Source organism: Notolabrus celidotus, chromosome 20 (genome assembly GCF_009762535.1).
Source record: "Notolabrus celidotus isolate fNotCel1 chromosome 20, fNotCel1.pri, whole genome shotgun sequence".
In the NCBI taxonomy this organism is placed as follows: Eukaryota; Metazoa; Chordata; class Actinopteri; order Labriformes; family Labridae; genus Notolabrus; species Notolabrus celidotus.
In genome coordinates, this window is record NC_048291.1 from 28,143,791 (window position 1) to 28,164,118 (window position 20,328).

The 20,328-nt window shown below is 42.5% G+C and overlaps 1 protein-coding gene across 1 annotated transcript in view; it reads right to left on the minus strand.

Annotated features, from left to right (window-relative positions):
* Positions 1-20,328, minus strand: part of LOC117832229 (protein kinase C beta type-like) — a 95,950-nt gene that overhangs the window by 33,987 nt on the left and 41,635 nt on the right. The window contains exons 4-7 of the mRNA XM_034711275.1: positions 10,490-10,601; positions 10,195-10,323; positions 2,377-2,533; positions 1,614-1,748 (exon numbers count right to left, since the gene is read on the minus strand). Of these exons, the coding sequence (XP_034567166.1) occupies positions 1,614-1,748; positions 2,377-2,533; positions 10,195-10,323; positions 10,490-10,601 (533 nt within the window). The remainder of the gene's footprint in view (positions 1-1,613; positions 1,749-2,376; positions 2,534-10,194; positions 10,324-10,489; positions 10,602-20,328) is intronic.

The following is a 20,328-nucleotide window of genomic DNA, read 5'->3' on the forward strand; positions in this document are numbered from 1 at the left end:
TAGCTAGCTAGTATTCACAACAACCTATATAACTTTTAATAGTAAAGATAAGTTTAAGGCTTAAGGCTTTTTTCTGCTTTTAATTTTCACCTTAAGTTAGCATCATATTTTTGAGTTGCCAGTTTAGCTAGCAAGCTAACATTATTGTTAAAGGCACTATGAGGAGTTTTTAACTGTCTGAGAAACAGACTGAAACTGATCCTGATGCCTCTTTATGACCCTCAAAAGCAAACAAGACCATCCACAACAACACTGATACCTTCTCTGTTGTCATTTTAATGTCTAAAACTGCTCTGAGGGGGTAGGTGTCAGAACAGATGATTGACATCTCGCTTTAAAAACAGCCTTTTTTGGTTGTTTTCATTGCAAATAATCACATTGTAAGATAAGTCTAAATGTGAAAAGACAACAGGATGAGGTTATTGTCTGAAGACAATTATTTTGCATGTACAGGACAAGAGATAAGAGGTATCACTTTGTCCACAAGGGGGCGCCAGACTAGATACAAGCTAAAAGTTCCTCACAGCAGCTTTAACAAGTGGTTTCGTTTTTTCTCATTAAACTAGGTTACACTAAGTTAGTTAAGTTATCTAAAGCTAGCAAACTTATCAGAAAAGTTGTAGTTTAAATTAGAATATGGCAAACCATATACTAGTAATATAATAAAATAATTATTATAATAATATAAATGATACCAATAACAATTTAATATGAATAAATAAATAAATAATAATTATTACAGTCATACAATAACCATTATAATAAAAAATACAATGGTAATAATAATATTAATAGTATCAATAATAATTAAAAATAAATAAATAATAACGTAAATAATAAATACATCATTATTATATTATAATGATGATAATAAATAAATAAATAAATAAATAATTAGGATTATTGTTGTTGTAATTATTTTAATAATATCATTATTGTCTTTTGGTCAATCATAAAATGTAATAAATCAATTTGATGAATGTAACCTAGGATACAGTAGAATCATTTAACATCTTTTAAACTTTCCACCCTGAGTGTGATCTCAAATAAAAATGGCCTCTGTTCAAATGAACAGAGAGCAGAAACAGTCTGCTTCATACAGATTTTTAACTCAGAAGCTAACACGTCCATGCTGTGGTCTCTCTCTCTCTTCCTCTTCCTGGATGCCGGTACCAGCAGATGTGACGATGCACACTAAAGGAGTGTTGAAACATTCTCAGGTTCACTCCACTTTGAATGATTATCAGGTTTTTAATGGCATCTCTCCACCTCCACCACTCCACCTCAAACACTGGCATCTTATTAAAAACCCTGACACAGCAGCGTCAGTAAAAAGGGAGGAAGATGGAGAGATATAGAGACTAAGCTCAAGAGAGAGAGAGAGGTAGCTGGAGAGATAAAGAAGAGGAGATAAAGAGACAGGGTAGAGATGTTTTGGCATTAAGTATCACCAGAATAAAAAAGACAAGCTCAGACTAAAGTATTTCTCCAACAGTGCTTTTAGGAACAAGGTCACCTTCACTCTCCCTCCTCCTCTACCTGTGCACTCCCTCCGCCTTACATCACAACACACCCCTCTTGTCGTTCACTCATGCCTCTCCCTTTAATCTCACCATCCATCCACTCCTTGTTTCTGGAGCTCTGAGATGCCGAAGGACAGCGATCCCATGAAGTCGTTGCGGCTGGTCAGATCCCAGTCCCAGACCTCCACGGAGAGGCGGCGGTCCTTATCGTACTCCTTCAGGTGGCTGGAGGAGAAACAAAGACAGTCAAAGAGTTGGACGATGACCAAGATAACTGAGGCTCTTTGCCTGCCTGAACTATCATTAAAGCAGTCCTTTGCACAGTTATGAGACATCTCTACGACTGCTTGAGCTTACTGATGTAGTGAGTCATCTCATGTTTGTTCGTATTGTGTTGTATAGTCATTTCTCTGGAAATCAGATTCACCTACAGATTAAACTTTAGTTCAGTTTGATAATCTGTGTCCTAACTCTAATAACTCCTTGGAGCAGTTGTTGTTTGTAGGATAGGTAGAAAAAGTGCCGTTCAAACTGAACATCTGCACCAAGACGCCTGAAAATGCAAATGTGAGTCTCCCTCCATGCAAAGTGTGATGAAGCTTATTAGGAATGTAATTAGAGCCAACTGCAGGAAACGACCCCAAAAGCAACTTTCATGAGAAGAAGCAGCCAGATGTTTTTTTTTCTTAATGCCAGCGGTTACACATGCTTGAGAAGCCGTGCATAATGTGATGAAAACGCTGCACTGAAAGAGAAGAGACGGAGCTGGAACAGAGAGAAGACAGGAAGAAAAGAGAGGAAACAAGAAGACAAAGAGAGAGAGAGAGAGACACCCGGAGACATGAAGCCTTACAATTTAAAGGTCTCGTTCCAGGTGGGGTTGAGGCAGCACTTGACGGTCTTGGTCTTCTGTTTACTCTCGCTGCGTGGATCTGGGATCAGTTTGAGCTTCACATAGGGGTCTGACAGACCGTTGGGGTCCATAGGAACCAGGTTTCTGCCCTCTTTGACTGGAAAGAAAGGAAAGAAAGAAACAAGAGACATGTTAGAAATCTGTTTGTGTGACTGAGGGCAGAGTTTAAGTTGAACCTCTGAGATGTATGGGGGGGTTAATACCGTGAGGTTGCCAGATCTGTCAGTAATGAGGGTGCCAGTTTTGACACTAATCCTTCTTTTGTGGTCCTGTGTTATTGGGCTGTAATTGCATTCTTGTGCAGTAAAACACCCCGCATGTGTGTGTGTGTGTGTTCGTGTGTGTTCGTGTGTGTTCGTGTTTGTGTGTGTGCATAGGCAATTATGTTACTGGTCAAGTTGTGAGGTCGCTTCCAATTACAGGGAGCAGGGCCGGGCTGCTGTGTCCTATAGACCGCTCTCTAGGGACACACTCATTTAAGACACACATTAACCTTTTCCAAACAACACACAAAACACAAGACTTAGCTAGTGTAGCTCTAAAATGTTTCCTGTTGAGAAACATAAAGAAAAAGACCTTGTTTTGGCATCATTTTTATTTAATCTTATTTATTTATTTATTTATTTATTTCTCTGGTACTAATCTGATTTTATTTTATTGATTTTATTTTATTTATCTGATTTGTTTTATTATAATGATTTGATTTTAATTTAATTAATTAATTTAATTTAATTTATTTTATCTTATTTTTTGGTATTTATCTGATGTATTATGTTATAATGATTTAATTTTATTTTCCATTTATTTTTACTTTTTATCTGATTTATTTATTTGATCTTATTTTCTGAATTTTTATCAGATTTATTTAATTTTTTGGTATTTATCAGATTTATTTTTACTATAATGATTTTATTTTATTTTCCTGATATTTATCTGTTTTCTTTTCTTCTATTTTTAAATATTTCATATCACTTCTCTCTGTCTTGTTTTAGCCGTGCATCATTTTACCTAATGCTGCTGTTTCCTGTCTCTCTGTCTCTGTGAAGCACTTCAGTCTGCATGCTTGAATCTATAAAAGCTGCTGTATAAATAAAATCAAGATGAGAGCTTAAGACTCATTTGTGACCAGAGCTGGAGACGTATTCCAGTTTCCCATCCTCAGTTGAAAAGGGGAAACTCTGCACTTTCCTGAGCAGGAGCTCTGAATCATAGAAGTTCAAGTCAGTGCCTCTCGACTCGGCGCAGCAGCTCAGGCCTCTGCCCGCTAGAGAGATGCCATTCCTTATTTATTAGCTTTTAGGAACACTAAAAATTTGATCTGACCCTGTCCACCGTACAAAGATCCGTCTGAAAACTCGTCTCTGGGAGACTCAGTTTACTGGGTCAGTAAGTTAACAATGTGGTTGTACGCGTGGTTTTCCTTCCATTGAGAAAAAATGTCAATTTGAACTTTGGTTTAGCTGGTTAAAGGTTCAAACTAAACATGAAGCAGCGTGTTCATCAGACTGTTTCTTTTACTTCTGTCCTTTTTTATTTGGCACTAAAACAATTTATTTTGGTGAATGGAATGTAAAGAATAAAGAGCATTATTGATTTCAGCACATGCACGCCTTGAGTAAACATAATGTCTTAAAATCCCTTCTAATTCCTGTAAAATGTGCTGTATAGATATTAAATGTGCATATGTAGATGGCACATGAAGGCAGTGAAACCACACCTTTTCTTAAATGTGGCAACCTTTGAGTTTCTGTGCAGCCGGCCTCTCCCTGGTTTGTCAAGTTCTGCTCCTTTTTGATGCACTTTAATCTTTAATGCATCTTCTCCTGCAGCCTTAAGAGTGAGGATTAAATAAATAAACTGACAGATTTCATAATTAGAAAAGGTTGTGAGTGTTATTTCACAGAAAAAAGAAGTCTGATTAGAGAAGACAGGAGCAGATATCATGTTGTGTTCAGCCACGAGAGAAGGAACATTTTGAAGATTACAAATGTCACATTTACATTCAGAGTTTAAGCTCGTCCGTCTTTAAATCAAGCGCCCCTGAATTCACCTAAAAGTGAGACTTCTCTGACTTTTTTTCTGTGATAAAAACAGAAGCAGACTTTTTTACAGGAGCTGTTTTTTTCCAATTAACAATTGAGATGCAGAGCTCCAGGAGCTGCAGGGAACATACTGCATCCTTTCAAACCATGACTGAGAGGAGAGCTTCCCAGAGAGCTCGCAGCATGAGAACACCTTTAAGAAGTCAGAGAAATGAGGTTTTCATGCTGTTAAAGTGCCGTGCTACGCTAAGCTTCAGGAGGTTAACCACAGCACAGACCAGTATTAAACCCTCAGCGGAGCACATCAATAAATATTAGATGATGCCTGTTAAAGTGACCATCAAATGCTGTTTGAGGGGAGCTATAAAGAGGGTAGCATGCCAAATAGTCTCAGAGGACACTTACAGTAAATACACCAGGGTGTGTGTGTGTGTGTGTGTTTCTGTGCGTGTGTGTGAATGAGAGGATTGGTCTGCTTGTGTATGACCAGGTGTGTTTTCTGCATGTGACTGTATGCATGTGTGAGGATCTTCCTTGCATAAAGTGTGTGCTAATTGCAAAGAATGTGTATGTGTGTGTGTGTGTGTGCCTCTGTGTGTGTGTGTGAGTGTGTGTGTGAGTAGGAGAGAGATAACGCATGTATTTGAGTCTCCAGGGTGGGCGGGTGGAGATAAGAGTGCAGTAACAGCAGAATACTGTATATGCAGAGCAGCGTGGGCGTTGGCAGTGCACTTTTTCCCATGTGAGACAACCTCATCAGAGTTAGCAGGATTCTCATGTTCGGTCCGAGGTGCATGTTTTCATGCTGCAAAATGTTAAAGAGAACTTCATCTTTAGGATGTCAGAGCGGGATTGAACATTTACTGTATGTGTAAATATGGACGCCGTGCCTACTCACTTTGTAAAAAAAGTGAAGCCAACATACAGCTGTAAAGGGTGCTGGTGATGTATTTGGAGCTGAGGCACGCACAGAAAGGATCTGGCTGATAGACCTGCTGGACCTGTCACATCCCCTCTTTTTTAACAATCTGACATGTTCTAACTCTCTAGTTTGACCCATGTTCCATCTGTTGTAATGGAGGAGGCGGGCCTTAAGAGCTTTACTGCAACCAGCCACCAGGGGAGCTCTAAATGTTATGGCTTCACTGCCTTAAATGTGATATAAGGTATCAACTGTGGACTGTACAGAGAGGCAGACAACATAACTCCTCAAACAGGAAGCATAAACATTTAGAGCTCCCTCTACTGTCTGGCTGCAGTACAGCTTATAAAGCCGTCCCCCTCCATATGAACAGATGGGACATGGGTCAAACTTTAAATCATCTTCTTTCATTAAAGTTACTTCTTATCATGTGTTTATTTCTCTGAGACCTTTTGTATTGATCCTATAAAAGGGTTTAATGTCATGATTGACGACTCTGAGGACAAATGATTCTCCTGCATGAGAAAATGTAAGAAACACTAACAAGAGAGTGATTGAACTTTCCATCGCTGCAAGTGTTTGCTTCAAACTGAGACAGGAAGTGAGAGAGTTTTGCTATTCTGTGGGTAAGTTAAATGTACATTCTCAGGGCGCTTTTAGCCTAGCGGTCTAAGCGCCCCACATACAGAAGCGACAGTCCTCGTCGCAGGGGTCGCCGGTTCGATTCCCAGCCGTGACCATTTCCTGCATGTCTTCCCCGCTTTCTACTCCCCAAATTGCCTGTCTCTCTTCAGCTGTCTGTCAAATAAAGGCAAAAAGCCCCAAAATATAACTTAAAAAAAATAAATGTACGTTTGTGTCAGTGGAGGGGGCGGGACATTGATCCAACAGCCAATCACAACTTTGCACACTCTGGCTCCACAGAAAAGGCACCAGCGCTTGTCGTGGGAGGTATTACGGCATCACTTTTGTACAATGGGAAGAGTCATCCATCGTTATGTGCAGTCACTTGTATGCACTGATCCGATAGCCCTGTAATTAAAAGTATCATGACTGACAAAAAACAGTGTGTTGTCTCTTAATACTTGGAAACACTCAGTTTCTGGCGATATTCAAGTCCAGTTATCAAAATCAGTATTAGGAAGGAGACAAGGTACTGGATTATCTCGAAAAATGAAGGGAGCGGCTTCCACAGCCCTAATCCCACGTCCCACTGCATTTCCCCTGCTGGAGCGTCCTTGAGCTAGCTGCTGATTCTCCGTCTCCACGGGCTCCCTCTCTGCCAACGACCCTGAGCCCTGATCTCCCAGGAAAGTGGGCGGGAGGTGACTTAGGAGTGATCAAAAACAAGTCACTCTTTTTTTGTCGATTTCTCTTTTAAATCCACGACTCGTTTACAGGACAGGTTTTTTTTTTTTTTTAGTGGAGCAGCCATTTGCAGCTTCTGCTGTGTTAAGCTGTGGAATAATTTCATGTGGTTCTACAGTTCAATCTCTGTGGCGGTGGATTTTTTTTTTTTGCACCTCACTGCAATGATGAGGAAAATACTGGTGACTCCACACTGACCCCTGTAGGCAGAAACTGAAACTGCACCCTCTGCTTCTTCTAACTGTGTGTATATTATTACCACAGGGAAAATGAGAGCAGAAGAGACAGCTTTGATGCCTTTATGATATAAAATAATGCTGTTTAAATCCCAGGTTTGCAAGAACTGAAGATACAACAGATTAAGATCATGTATATTTGCTATTAATTAACAGGCACAATCACATTTTAGTCGATTTCTTCTCCCTCCAAATGTAGCTCCATCTTATTCTATTATTGAGCTCTTGTGAGGTTGGGCCTGTATTGCTGTCACAGCAGTTTCTGTGCGATAAGTCTGCTCTCTTATCATTTTCCAAAGTAAATCCCAGCTAATTATCAGTCCACGAGCGTGGGAACCAGAGAGAGCAGGAGAGAGGGAGAGAGAGAACGAGGGATGAAACCCGGTGAAACACCACAGAGGGAAATGTTACCGTGTTACCTTTGTCTGAAGCAACATGTAGGGAAATGAGCGAGCAAGGAGAATGTGCTAACATGCAGAATTCAGGACATCAAATAATGATAACAGTGTTTCAGAAACGAGGATGATAAGATAGATAATTACTTGACTTGATTTAAAGCAGCAGAGTCTGATTTGATGAAATTTCAGCGGTTAGTCTTCAAACAGGCTCTGTGTGCAACCTGAAGACTCTGATCTGCTCACAGAGGGTTAGAAATCTAAGGTTACACCAAGGAGTCTGGTCATGAAGAGCTCTATAAGTCAGACATGCACATCCTCCAGTGTGTGCTGGATCCAAACCAATCCTGCATATTAAAACATAAAGGTCTGAACACCAGGAAGCTCCAGTAGAAGGGTTTCTTCAGCACAAAGCAACGTTTAAGGCTCTTCCCCAAACCCTTCAATGGGAGCTTCCTGGTCCGTGGACCTTTATGTTTTTTGGATGAGCTCAGACATCAAATTTTAAAATCAAGAGATAGAATAGGAAGCAGGTGCAAGAGGACAGGATCAGGGTTAAGTTACCGTAATATCTTCAACCAGTAACAAGTCAAGCCCTAGATATTTGGACGGGTTGCAGGCGATGAATGCATGTTCTCCCGGTGCATGCGTGGGTTCTCTCCGGGTACTCCGGCTTCCTCCCGCAGTCCAAAAACGTGCTCACCAGGTTGATTGATCACTCTAAATTGCCCGTAGGTGTGAGCGTGTGTGAATGGTTGTCTGTCTCTCTGTGTTTGCCCTGTGATAGGTTGGCGACCTGTCCAGGGTGTACCCTGCCTTCCGCCCGAAGCCAGCTGGGATAGGCTCCAGCCCCCCGTGACCCCTACTGGGATAAGCGGTCAAGATAATGGATGGATGGATGCAGGCGATGAAGAGAAGCATGAGATTTGTCCGTATAGAAGAGACTTTGTTTGTTTGCAATCCACAAGTAATCAATCATTTATTTATAATCAACTTATGTTGCATCAGGGGGAAGAAAAACAAATGAAATGTGGAGGTTTTTTTCCACCTCTGAGGGTGTTCATCTGCTCCATGGATAATCTCACTGGGAGGTTTAAAGTTTGAGACTTTTAGCACCCTCAATCGTTTCCTTGCACCCATGTCCGCTCAACCCTGACTCTCACTATGAGCGATCCCCGACAGCTGATGTGTGAGCGAGTTAATGTAGGCTGTGTCTGAGTTATCCTCCCCACTGTAGTGAAACGTAGTCCTGTGCTTTCTCTCGTCCAGCTCACTCTAATTTAACATCAGGACAATCTGCTGATGTCAGTCTGAGGCAGAGCTTTGTGGGCTCAACATGCACAAAGTTAAAGTAAACCAATGCTGCCATCTGCAGGCCAAACAGGAAACTACAAGTCAACTGTTGTCTTCCATTTTTTTATTTATCAGTTCCAGTAATAAATGAGTCTGATCAGGAAACTCTCTTAAGAAGAAAGGTGAGCCTTTATTTAGAATCTGACTCGTTCAGTGCAGATTGATTTCAAAAACTCAAATGTCCTGACAGTCCTGCTTTCGATTCTGTACCATGCAGCTCAGTATCATCATGTCAACGTCTAACATTCCAGCATGAAGATAAGGAATATTTAAACATCTCTTTTAGGGGAACTCTCTGTGTTTTGTGCTGTGATCTTTGTTCTGTGATCAAACCTGCACAGAGACTAACAGTGGTTTGTTTTACTCACTGATGCCTCTACTAGTCCTCTCTCCAGTGACAGTGAGACATTCAGTCTCACAGAAGTAATCTCATTTGTAGGGAAATATATCAAACACTTCAGATTTGTGATGCAAGATGTTCAATCACACACTTCAGGTTTGTGTCTGTCTAATTTAAAGGAATAGTTCGGTTGTTTTTAAGGAGGGTTAGTATGAGCTACTCTTGAATACTGAGTGTGCTGCAGGTAACATTCAGCATGGACCCAGTTTGGAGAATCCAGAACTTCAGTCACTAAAAATAATCCTACATTTAATTAAGTGTGTGCTTTATTTTGAAAATATTCTCCTCTCCACCTTCACTTCACAGCCTTTTCCTTTGGGACTATTAAAAACATGCCACTACCCTTTATTTAAGCATACTTCTATACTGCTTGGTGTCAAATCAGCTGTTTGACTCAACAGTTAGTGAATAAAACAACACAATAAAGACTCAAACTCATGTTTTTATGTTTTTTTCATGCCTTAAGAGCTTCTTGTTTACAGCTGGACAGGATTCAGGAGCTCGGGCCAGCTCCTCCAAAAGAGACTGTTATCTACTGAATAACCACTAATGATTAATCCTGCACTGCCCCTTTAATTAGATGTTCTAGTCTGGATTTGGAGCGTTGCCACATGCCTGTGTCAGACACTGGACTGAACATCAGTGGATAACACGCTTCTCTCAAAATGAATCAGGACAGATGACAGATGTTCGCCCAAAAAAACAGCTTGTTAAATATTTGTTTATCTATGTTTGACATGTCACGGATGATGCAACAGATTCGGTGTCTCTGGAAAAAGCTGTATTGATTGATGAGTCTGCACAACTCTGACTTGTACCCGGAGTGTTTGTTTGACAGCTTGAGCCTGATAAGCAAGAAGACACTCTTACACAATCCTTGAAATGGACTCAGGTTGAAGGATTCCTTCTTTGAATCTCTGATTTTATGATTCATCTTTCACCTCTGCAGCGCCACCACTAGAGGGAGCTACAGCACTAGTTTCCTGGATCATGCACAGGGTGTGTGTGTGTGTGTGTGTGAGAGAGGATGAGATAGACTTACTTGTAACAGTGAGTACGTTGGTCTTGACCTCAGCGGTGATCATGAGGCGACCTCTCCTCTCAGTGTGGTCTGTACCACAGAGGCTGGGGACGTTGGCCACGCAGCGCTTATGGATGTTCATCATACAGTCTAGAATACAAACACACTTATTAGAGATGATGATAAAGAGGATCTCTCTGGAATGAGAGCATTTATTTACACTGAATACAGGCCTTCAGTTCCATAGACTGAAGACTACACCGGATGTTTGTGCTCACATAGTTTAAGATGAAAGTGGTTACTGTGAGATACGTACGGTCACATCTCATGCCCTGGTGTAGGAGGCCGTACAGCAGAGAGCCACAGTGGTCGCAGAAGGTCGGGCTGGAGTAGGTATGGATCTTAAACTTGTGCTTTGCCCTCGGGTCCTGGAAGGAAAGGAGAAATGCATCATGGCCACTTTCTTTTGACGTCTCCTTTAAAAGCATTTTTTAGTTCTTCTTCCTCTTACACTATTCCAGGAATTATGCAAAATGTAGTGTTGCTGATGTCTGCTTCACATATTTGCATCAACCTAAAGATAGCACCACATGATATTTGTTCACATCTGTGTCTTCACGTTGTAATCTTATCAAGATAAGGTTTAACTGAAAGTGTTTCTTCAGAAGAGAGAGCTCCATACACGATCATCCTTGCGTGAAGTCTGCTGAAGCCCCACTGGATTCAGAGAGGGGCAGAGATACAGCACTGTAGGTGTTCAGGAGTTCAAATCAATCTACCACACACAAACAAACTCCCACATGCTCTCTATTTTCTGTAGCCTGGCTGATTGATCTTTAAGTTTGGGGTCAGGAGTGAAGGCCTCTCTTCCTGCTTACTGTAAATATTCCGTGGTGAGGTGCAAAACAGCCGAACAAGAGACCAGGAGTCACTATGACACCACTTCACGGAGGTACGTGATGTGGACGGCATGAGGGAAACAATCAGTTCCTCTTTTCTGAACATCTGTCACAGACGCATCAGGAGGGCAGCGCGGAGAGCTATTTCTGTCTGAGATTGTTCATGTTCATGTGTGTGTGACACCTGCAGCCACGGCTTAGTGGGCACACACACCTGCACACCAGCACTGTAGTTTCAGTGGTTGGCAACAGTGACTGTATGTAATGATGGACGACAAGTCTCCGCCTCCTTCTGTTGTGATTAAGTGAAGCCAAAATAACAGTTTGTCTACTGAACTGTCGATCATGATGAAACATTAATGCACAAATCAGCAGAATAAGAACAAACTGAGAGGAGAGATGTTTAAGAGGTGGAGCCTGCAGCCTCACCGGGATTCTTCCCCCTCTCTGTCTTCTTTTTGACATATTTTTACATACTCTTCTCTTTTCTTTCTCTCTCTTCTCTCCTGCAAAAATGGGAGTCCAACTGACTTCTGACCCTGGCTCTGCCTTCCCTGTCCTCTCTCTAACATCTTTCCTCTGTTTTTTTTTCATTTCTATTCTAGTGTGTAGCGGGAGGTGAGAGTCGGCCTGGAGGGGGATGGTTCCTGGACGCCTGATGTACCTGTTAAAGCTGGGGTTGGTAGTCAGATTAGACGAATTCCTGAGGAAATGCTACATTCAAATTCATGCTAGTTTTCCGTGGCTACCAACCCTAGATTTAAGCTGAGTTAAGGTTTATACTTTAGCATCAACTCCACGCTGTAGCCTACACCGTAGCCCTGTGTCTATGCAGAAGCCTGCAGACGTAGCCTGACGTGCACCTCCTCCAAAATGTAACTATGCATCCAAATGATGCAGACTGCGAGTCCTTTGATTGGTCCTCTGGGTAGCATCGTATTCAGCCGTCCTTTTCATTTCATCTAATGTCTTGTCTCTTTTCCTTTTTGCAATAATTGCTGCTCAACATTTATCAGCTCCAACTCCAACATTAGATGCTCAGATTATACACTCACAGTCGCTGTAGTGTCCTGTGCACAAACACACAGACAATTTAGCAGTACTGGATACCAGCGATATGACCAGCATAGAAATTGCACTGCGGACTAGTGTTTGGGTGAAGTATTGCAGAATGATGCGGACACACAAATGCAGAAGTATGCAGTGCTCACGACACTAAGGCGTAGCTACAAACATGACAAAACACTGATGGAAGGAGTTGCCCGCCTGATAACCTCGGTGCTGGCTCTTACTCCTCATCTGTACTAGTTCATCTTCATTTGGGGAACACTAGGGGCCTCATGGGAGGTTATGTAACTTGTTGGTAGAGAACAAAGTGAGGTATTCTTCTTTAAGGGCTTCTCCTTTTCACAAGTATCTTGTGTTTATTTGAAATTTACGAAAATTTGATTAAAAAACTACCTCCATGTCCCATCTGTTAACATGCAGGAGGAGGCTTTAGGACCTATACTGCAGCCTGTCAGTAGGGAGAGCTCCCTATATTTGGGCTTCACCTTTTGGGAGCTGTAATGTCGTCCATCCTTTTCTACAGTCACATACATGTAGCTGATGGCCACTTACAGAGTGCTTATTCACACTCAGCTCAGCAGAGAGATCCAGGCCGAGCTGGAGCCGGTGTGCTTTAATGTAGGAGTTCAAATACTTCAGCCAAGGGGATTCACAAAGTTACCAAACATGTATCTGCAGTATGAAATCTGAATTTATAAACAGTGTCCTTGTCTTTTCCTCAAATGAGCCAGAAAACAGGAGCTGATTGATCTCTCTCTCCTCCATGCCTGTCCTGGAAAATAACATCTAATTTAAGCTGCCAGAGCTTGAATTAAACCCCGCTTCCCAAAGGTGTCTTTAGAAGTGTCTGCATGTTATGTCTGAATGGTTGTGTGGCTGCCATGTGCGTGGGCGTGTGGGTTTCTGTGTTTGCATTCGTTTGGTGCATCTGGGTGTGTTTGTTTCTCCGCTGGTTCTCGTCTCTCTCAAGGACATCACGCACTTCTGCCCGTTTTCTGGGAGCGCTGTGCTGCTGAGGCCGCTGAGGCTGCTGAGGCTGCAGTGATGAGCAACAGTCTGCGAGTGATACGAGGGCTGATGACAGAAGGTGCCAGCTTTTTTTTTTTTTTTATTCTGCTAGAAACTAATGAATACATCCACCTTGGAAACTGGAGAAGTGGTCAGGCACAAAAAGGAGAAAAAAAAGAGGAAGGGAAGGAGAGGAAAAAGAGGCCTCATCTCTTCTAAATAAAACCTTGAGATCTCTTTTGGAAGGAGTTCAGTGATGATTACTGTGAGTGAGTTTTCACTGTTACATAGAGACGGTGTGCAGAAGATTTCAGCCTGAGTGTAGTGCAGAATACAGCGTCCTGTATCTGTACCAGTTGGGTTGTTGCGTCTGAAGAACTGCTGTACGTAGCTCGGTTTTAGGAAGTAATTCAAAACAAATTGTTTCACAGAGGAACAAGTAAAAATACTCTCACGTCCCTGTGTCCTTTTACTTTTGCTTTCAGAGCTGCACAGTTAGCGCTGTTATCTCACAGCAAGAAGGTTCCCGGTCTGAATCCCCGGCTGGGCTGGAGTCTTTCTGTTACCTCTTTTCAACCAACACAAACCGGGTTGTATTTCCGGGCTGGTGCTCGTGCTGGTTCGGAGATGGTTGAACTTGCAAACCAACATGGCAACCCGTTTGTTTTTCCACCCGCTCGAGCCCGTGGAAGAGGCACGCCATGATTTACGTGACCGGTTTTCCCAGCAGTGCTAGCGCGAACTTTCCCTCACAACAACAACGATGATGGCGGACAACGGCAGCTTGTCTCCTCGGCCGACCGCTGCTTTGCCTTGGAATCCATTAGTCTCTTTTATTTGTTCGTTGCAGGACGATGGAGGAAACATGTTTGGTTTGTGTTTTTGATCACGGCAGCCCCGCCCCCTTGCCCCTGACCGAAGCGGTTCGCGGTTCTAGACCAGCTAAGAGTTGGAGCCGCTCTGGAACTGGTTTTCCCGGCCGGTTCACTCACAGTCGAAACACGAAAAACCGGTTCTCATTTGAGTGCCGGCTCTGAACCGGCCCTGAAACTGCCTCTGTCGAATGTGTGGTTTTGAATGTTCTTGAAGCCGATCGTCGGCGGCTGCTATATTGGAAATGCTGAACTCAACCTAACGTCTGACGAGCGAGTGTGAGGTAAAGAGGCGGGCCTTTAGCTTCTTTGCTAACAGCTACAGTGTTCCCTCCAGTCAATCAAGTCAGCTGTGCCTCTAATTATGCAAAACTTGTAATCTTAATATCTTCAAAGCTGCTGCATCATGAAAAATCAACCCCCTGTACAATGTGTGCCGATAGAGAAATGAGCTACTCAGACTAAAATAGTTTTTTGTACCAGGCTGTAAACATGTTTATTTCTGCTGTAAAGATCAGCTTTTTTGAATGGGTGTGTATGTGGTTTCTGGTACTTCCGGCGCCAGCCCCAAGTGGACACTGGAGGAACTGCAGTTTTTAACAGATTCGCATTAGCTTCAATTCTTGTGGCTGGAGGTTGCCGCTTGGTTCTACTCTGCCTCTTGCCTAATGACAGCTGGGAGGCTCCAGGCCCCCAACCCTGATAGTGATAAGCTGTACAAAGATAATGGATGGAACTTCCAGGACTAAAGAAACATGCCTGGCTCATGACCACTTAAATACAGATTTTAAAATATTTGCAAACCATTATTTTCTGTTTTTAATCAGCATTTCTCACAGCGTCCTGATCGTCCAATCCTTAAAAACAGACCTATCCAAGAACACATAATCAAATTCACTTCCATGAGGTGTTTCTGGGTCGTTCATGAATGAGCTTAAAGATGTTTTGTAATTTCACACTCCTGTTTGTTCACTTGACTTCTTCTTCTGTCTGCCTACATGTTTCCAACTTTTCCAACAGTCACATCCTTTTGTTTCACTTGGTTCTCCTCACCGAGACCCCACGAATCCCTCACAGATGGTGCAGTGTGGTGCTCCTGGACAAATGAGTGTATTGCACGGCGTATGTTGTTTACTTGGTGTCCGCTCATAACATCAGCACACAATGCCAGAGCACAGGCTACCCATTAGTCAGTGCGAGCACACACACTGTTTTGACTGTTCTTTGTCACGGCGCTTTCTCTCCCTCTTCTTTTGTTTTGGTTTGAAATACTGATGTCCATTATTTCCCCTGCCAACATCAGTCAACCCCCCCACACACACAAACGTACACAAACACACATCCTGTCATGTCAGCCATAATGTTGACTGACAGGAAGACAGACGAGCAGGGTGACTGCAGACCGTAGAGCTCTGGTTCATAAACACAAAGACTACTTTAGGCTAACCTGCTCCTGACTCTTATGGGAGGACTTTATAAAGCGGGTCTTCTCAGATCCGATCTTAATGTTTCTTCCCTTGGATACAGCCTCTGAGCGGGACCATCCCTGTGTACGTACCCTGATGTCTCAGTCCCTCACAAACACACTCAGTTCTATACCTTTGGCAGACTGTGGGCATGAAATGTAGGTTTCATTAGAGGATCTTTTCCCTCGACCTCTCCCACAGGGAGCCCATCCTATTAACCCAGATCTATAATAGACTTCTTCTTTTAAACATACATCGCTGACAGAGAGAGGAGGAGAGAGACGGAGGGAGAGAAACAAGGTGAAATTAAAGTGATGAGCTGATTAATGTAGACAGCAGAGAGACAATTAATGAATTATGTAGAATAAATCTCCTTTATGCCAATTACATATTTCTCTACATCTCTCTGGTGTCCTTCACAAAGATCGCCCGTTTTGCTGATCTCACATTAGTGACTCAGAGAACTCAAACAGGCCTGCAAGGAAACGTCATTTCAATAACTGAATAATTAATACGTGATGGTCTCCATTAATCCGTCATTTGATTTAAAGAAGATCAGGAGATAATTTAAGTCCTCAATCACAAGGTAACAGAACACCTTCATTTTTGCACATTTTTCAAATACCTAACATTTTCCTTTACTTTAAAAAACAAGTTAAAACACGTTCAGGTTTCAGAGTTTGGAACAGAAGTGAGATCTTTTCCTGCCTCAAGGAGATCATGTCATCTGCGCTATTTGTCTGTCATTATGTTGACATGTAAATATCAGAGTTTACATGAACTTTGATGAAGAACGGTTCTGAAAGAACATATTTCATATTTGAGGAAATCTAAATCTGACTGAACTTATTTATCAAAATTATTAAAACTTACGTTGTGTCCCATTTCTGCATGATTTCCCAGTTTGGGGTCAATATGAATTATTCACCAATCAACTCAGCCAGTAATCCATCATCCATCCATCCATCCATCCATCCATCCATCCATCCATCCATCCATCCATCCATCCATCCATCCATCCATCCATCCATCCATCAATCCATGAATCCATCCATTAATCCATCCATCCATCCATCCATCCATCTATCAATCCATGAATCCATCCATCCATCCATCCATCCATGAATCAATCCATCCATCCACCCATCCATCCATCCATTCATCCATCTATCAATCCATGAATCCATCCATTAATCCATCCATCCATCCATTCATCCATCTATCAATCCATGAATCCATCCACCCATCCATCCATCCATTCATCCATCTATCAATCCATGAATCCATCCATTAATCCATCCATCCATTCATCCATCTATCAATCCATGAATCCATCCATCCATCCATGAATCAATCCATCCATCCATCCATCCATCCATCCATCCATCCATCCATCCATCCATTCATCCATCTATCAATCCATGAATCCATCCATTAATCCATCCATCCATTCATCCATCTATCAATCAATCAATTAATCCATCCATTAATCCATCCATCCATCCATCCATCCATCCATCCATCCATCCATCCATCCATCCATCCATTAATCCATCCATCCATCCATCCATCCATCCATCCATCCATCCATCCATCCATCAACCCATTAACTAAGCCATAAATCCATCCATCCATCCATCCATCCATCCATCCATCAACTCAGTCATTAATCCAACCATTCAATCATCCATCCATACATCTTTCAATTCATCCATCCATCCATCCATCCATCTGCCTCTCATGATGTGTGATGAACACACAGAGGACCATGTTGAAGGTATTTATAAGGTAACACTGAGGCATCATGGTATATGATGTTTCTGTCTGGATCTGGTTGGAACCGGTTCTTCGTTCCCATCTTTAATCATAAGGGGTCGTATATTCCTGTTCCTGTTGCCTCTATATACATATTTCTATTTCAGCATCTCTGTTGACATCTGGCACTTCACTGCACTAAAAATATTCTATACAACAAGAATCAGACTCTGTGAATATTGGATATCCGTTGTCATATTCCCTCAAATATAAAAGGAGGATTTCCATAATCTTGAGCAGAAGCAAACAACAGAAGGAGAACCGAGGATTTTTTTTTTATTTTGCCCACATGGCAAAACTGAATTTTAAACAGCATGACTCATCTGAACCATTCATTGTTGTAATTAACTATTTGACAGATAAAGCTGTTGAGGACGCAGGAATATGCAGCCTGATCAGGCAGGAAAGGACTGAAGTAGAAGCGCTGAAAACGTCCTCAGAGATTCAAAAGGCGTTTCTATGCAGGTGAGCGTGGGTGAAAACAGAGGCGAGCTGCACACTGCTGTTAGAAGAGCTCCAGCAGGGTGTCCCGTAATGATGCACGGTGAAGCCTTAGCTTCTCTTTCTATCTGTGATGTGTTCTCCCTTTCCCAAAATATCAATCAGGCCCTTCATCTCTTCCTGTCTTTGAATGTGTTTACATCTCACCAACGGTCTTACATAAGCAGTGGGAAACACCGGGTGTTAAAATCTGTACATCCAGAATCTAAAGGCAGACTGTGTGTGTGTCTCCTACACTTAAATGTGTGAGTTGTTTGAAGCAGAGATTCCCAACATTCCCACTGTGCAGGCACAGAGGTCCAAGGAGCGTGAACTCATTAAGGGAAATAACAAGGAGGTGACGGTGAGGCCCCGTAATTAAGAGCAGGGGCCCCCTGAGGGGAGTGGCATTTAAATAGAGGATGTGCAGAACAGAGATGGATTAAAAAAAGAGAGGGATGGTGGAGAAAGAGAGACGGAGGCAGACAAGAGTTCAACGTATGCCAAAGATAGAAATGTAAGAGGCAGAAAGGGAGGGAGGAGGAGACGGATCAGGTGAGCGAGGAACCTGGATATGTGCTGGATTCAAACAGAGGATTTAAAGGGAGGTGTGTGTTTCTCTTTGATGTGACCTATAGTTAATAAATGTCCAATTCCCTTTGTGATTTCACGGTGTTATACCAGCTTTTCTCTCAGAGGGAAAGAGGGTTCATGTCCATGACGTACAGGCTATGTTACAGCTGTGTAGCTCGTGCTGATACCATCTGTTTTAACCTGGAGGAATCAGCAATCCTCTTAGCCGCTGGTACGCTTGTTGAGCTCAGCTTGCAGTAAGGATAGCTACGGATAGCTGTGGGGTGCGTACTCTCTACCTGCACCCCCAACCTCTACTGGACATTTGAAGTAGGGTAAGATAAGATACTCCTTTATTCGTCCCAGAATGGGGAAATTCATGGAGTTACAGCAGCAAACATGAAGGTGTACAGTACAAGAATTTCAACAAGAAATTCATTATCATGATATAATTTTTCTCAATATAAAGAAAATGATATAAAATTTGATATAAATAAACCTGTAATTACACCCCCCAACCACTGGAAAAAAATCTTGTGTTACACAAAAGACCTACATCCTGTCAGCACCGTCAGAAATGATGGATTCAAGAGGCTTGTCAGAAAACTAAATCCAGATACAAACTAATACACTGTCTGGTTTCTTCAACTTTCACTCAGGACCAAAAATCTGCCTTTAAATCTTAATGAAATAATGATTTGATATTTAACGTGATAATCATTGATATCGACTGATCCATCCATCATCTTGAACGCTTATCCCCTTAGGGGTCACGGGGGGTGGAGCCTATCCCAGCTGGATTCCGGCGGGAGGCAGGGTACACCCTGGACAGGTCACTAACCTATCACAGGGCTAACACAGAGACAGACAACCATTCACACACACACACTCACACCTACGGGGAATTTAGAGTGTTCAATCAACCTGGTGAGCATGTTTTTGGACTGTGGGAGGAAGCCGGAGAGAACCCACGCATGCACAGGCAGAACATGCAAACTCCACACAGAAAGGAACCTGCCCGGCCGGGGATTCAAACCAGGAACCTTCTAGCTGTGAGGCAACAGCGCTATCCACTGCAACCACTATACAGCCTGTATCATCATGTTTTGACATCACTTTCAAAATCGCCCAGCTCTAATTTGAAGTCTAGCATAGGAGAGTCAAGCAGAACTCCACATGGTTTACTCCCCTTAGTAGCGCACCTCCTTTTCTTTAAATGCACAAATATAAACATGAGCTCATGTAAATTGGTTGCATTAGTGTATCGGACACAGCTCACTTCTTAGATGAAATAAAGAATCAAAGTGCTTCTTATTGGGCTCTAGTTTGGCTTCACGGTTAAATTGTGTAGAGGCCTTAGTCCTCAGAACGTCCAGGCTTTAGACGTACATCATCCCCTCCCTCTCCCTCCAGTTTCCTCCTCTTCTATCCCCCGTCCTATCCTCTAAATAAATTCATAAAGCCATGAAAAAACTTTTTAAAAAGTGCGTCCTATAAATCAGAGTTTACAGCGTCTGAGCGCTCAGCTTTGACATCTTCCAGCCCTGACTGGAGAAGCAGTGAGAAGAAGGAGCCAAACACTGAACACCAGTGTTTCCTCTGGAGGCGACGCACTAAGTGTACTTGTCAGACTGGCAAAGTGCACTCCAGAGGGAGTAAGGGCATGGATGAGGAACTAAAGACCCCGGGGGCCGGTGAGAGGATGAGGTTGACATCCTGAGAGGGCTCTTAAGAGAAGAACAGCAACTAATGTTGTCATCTTAATGAATCGGAGTCGAGGATGCGCTCACGTTTTCTGCATAGAAGTCAGAGGAAGACTCTTCTTCTTCTGCGCTCCTTAATGAAGTGGATGAGATTAGGACACAAGGACCACTCAGGGGTTTCTTGTTATAGCAGACGAGACAGTGAAGAGGGTATGAAGAGGATTACTAACAGAGACACAAGACTTCTGATCCCAGTCATTTCATTTAGCCT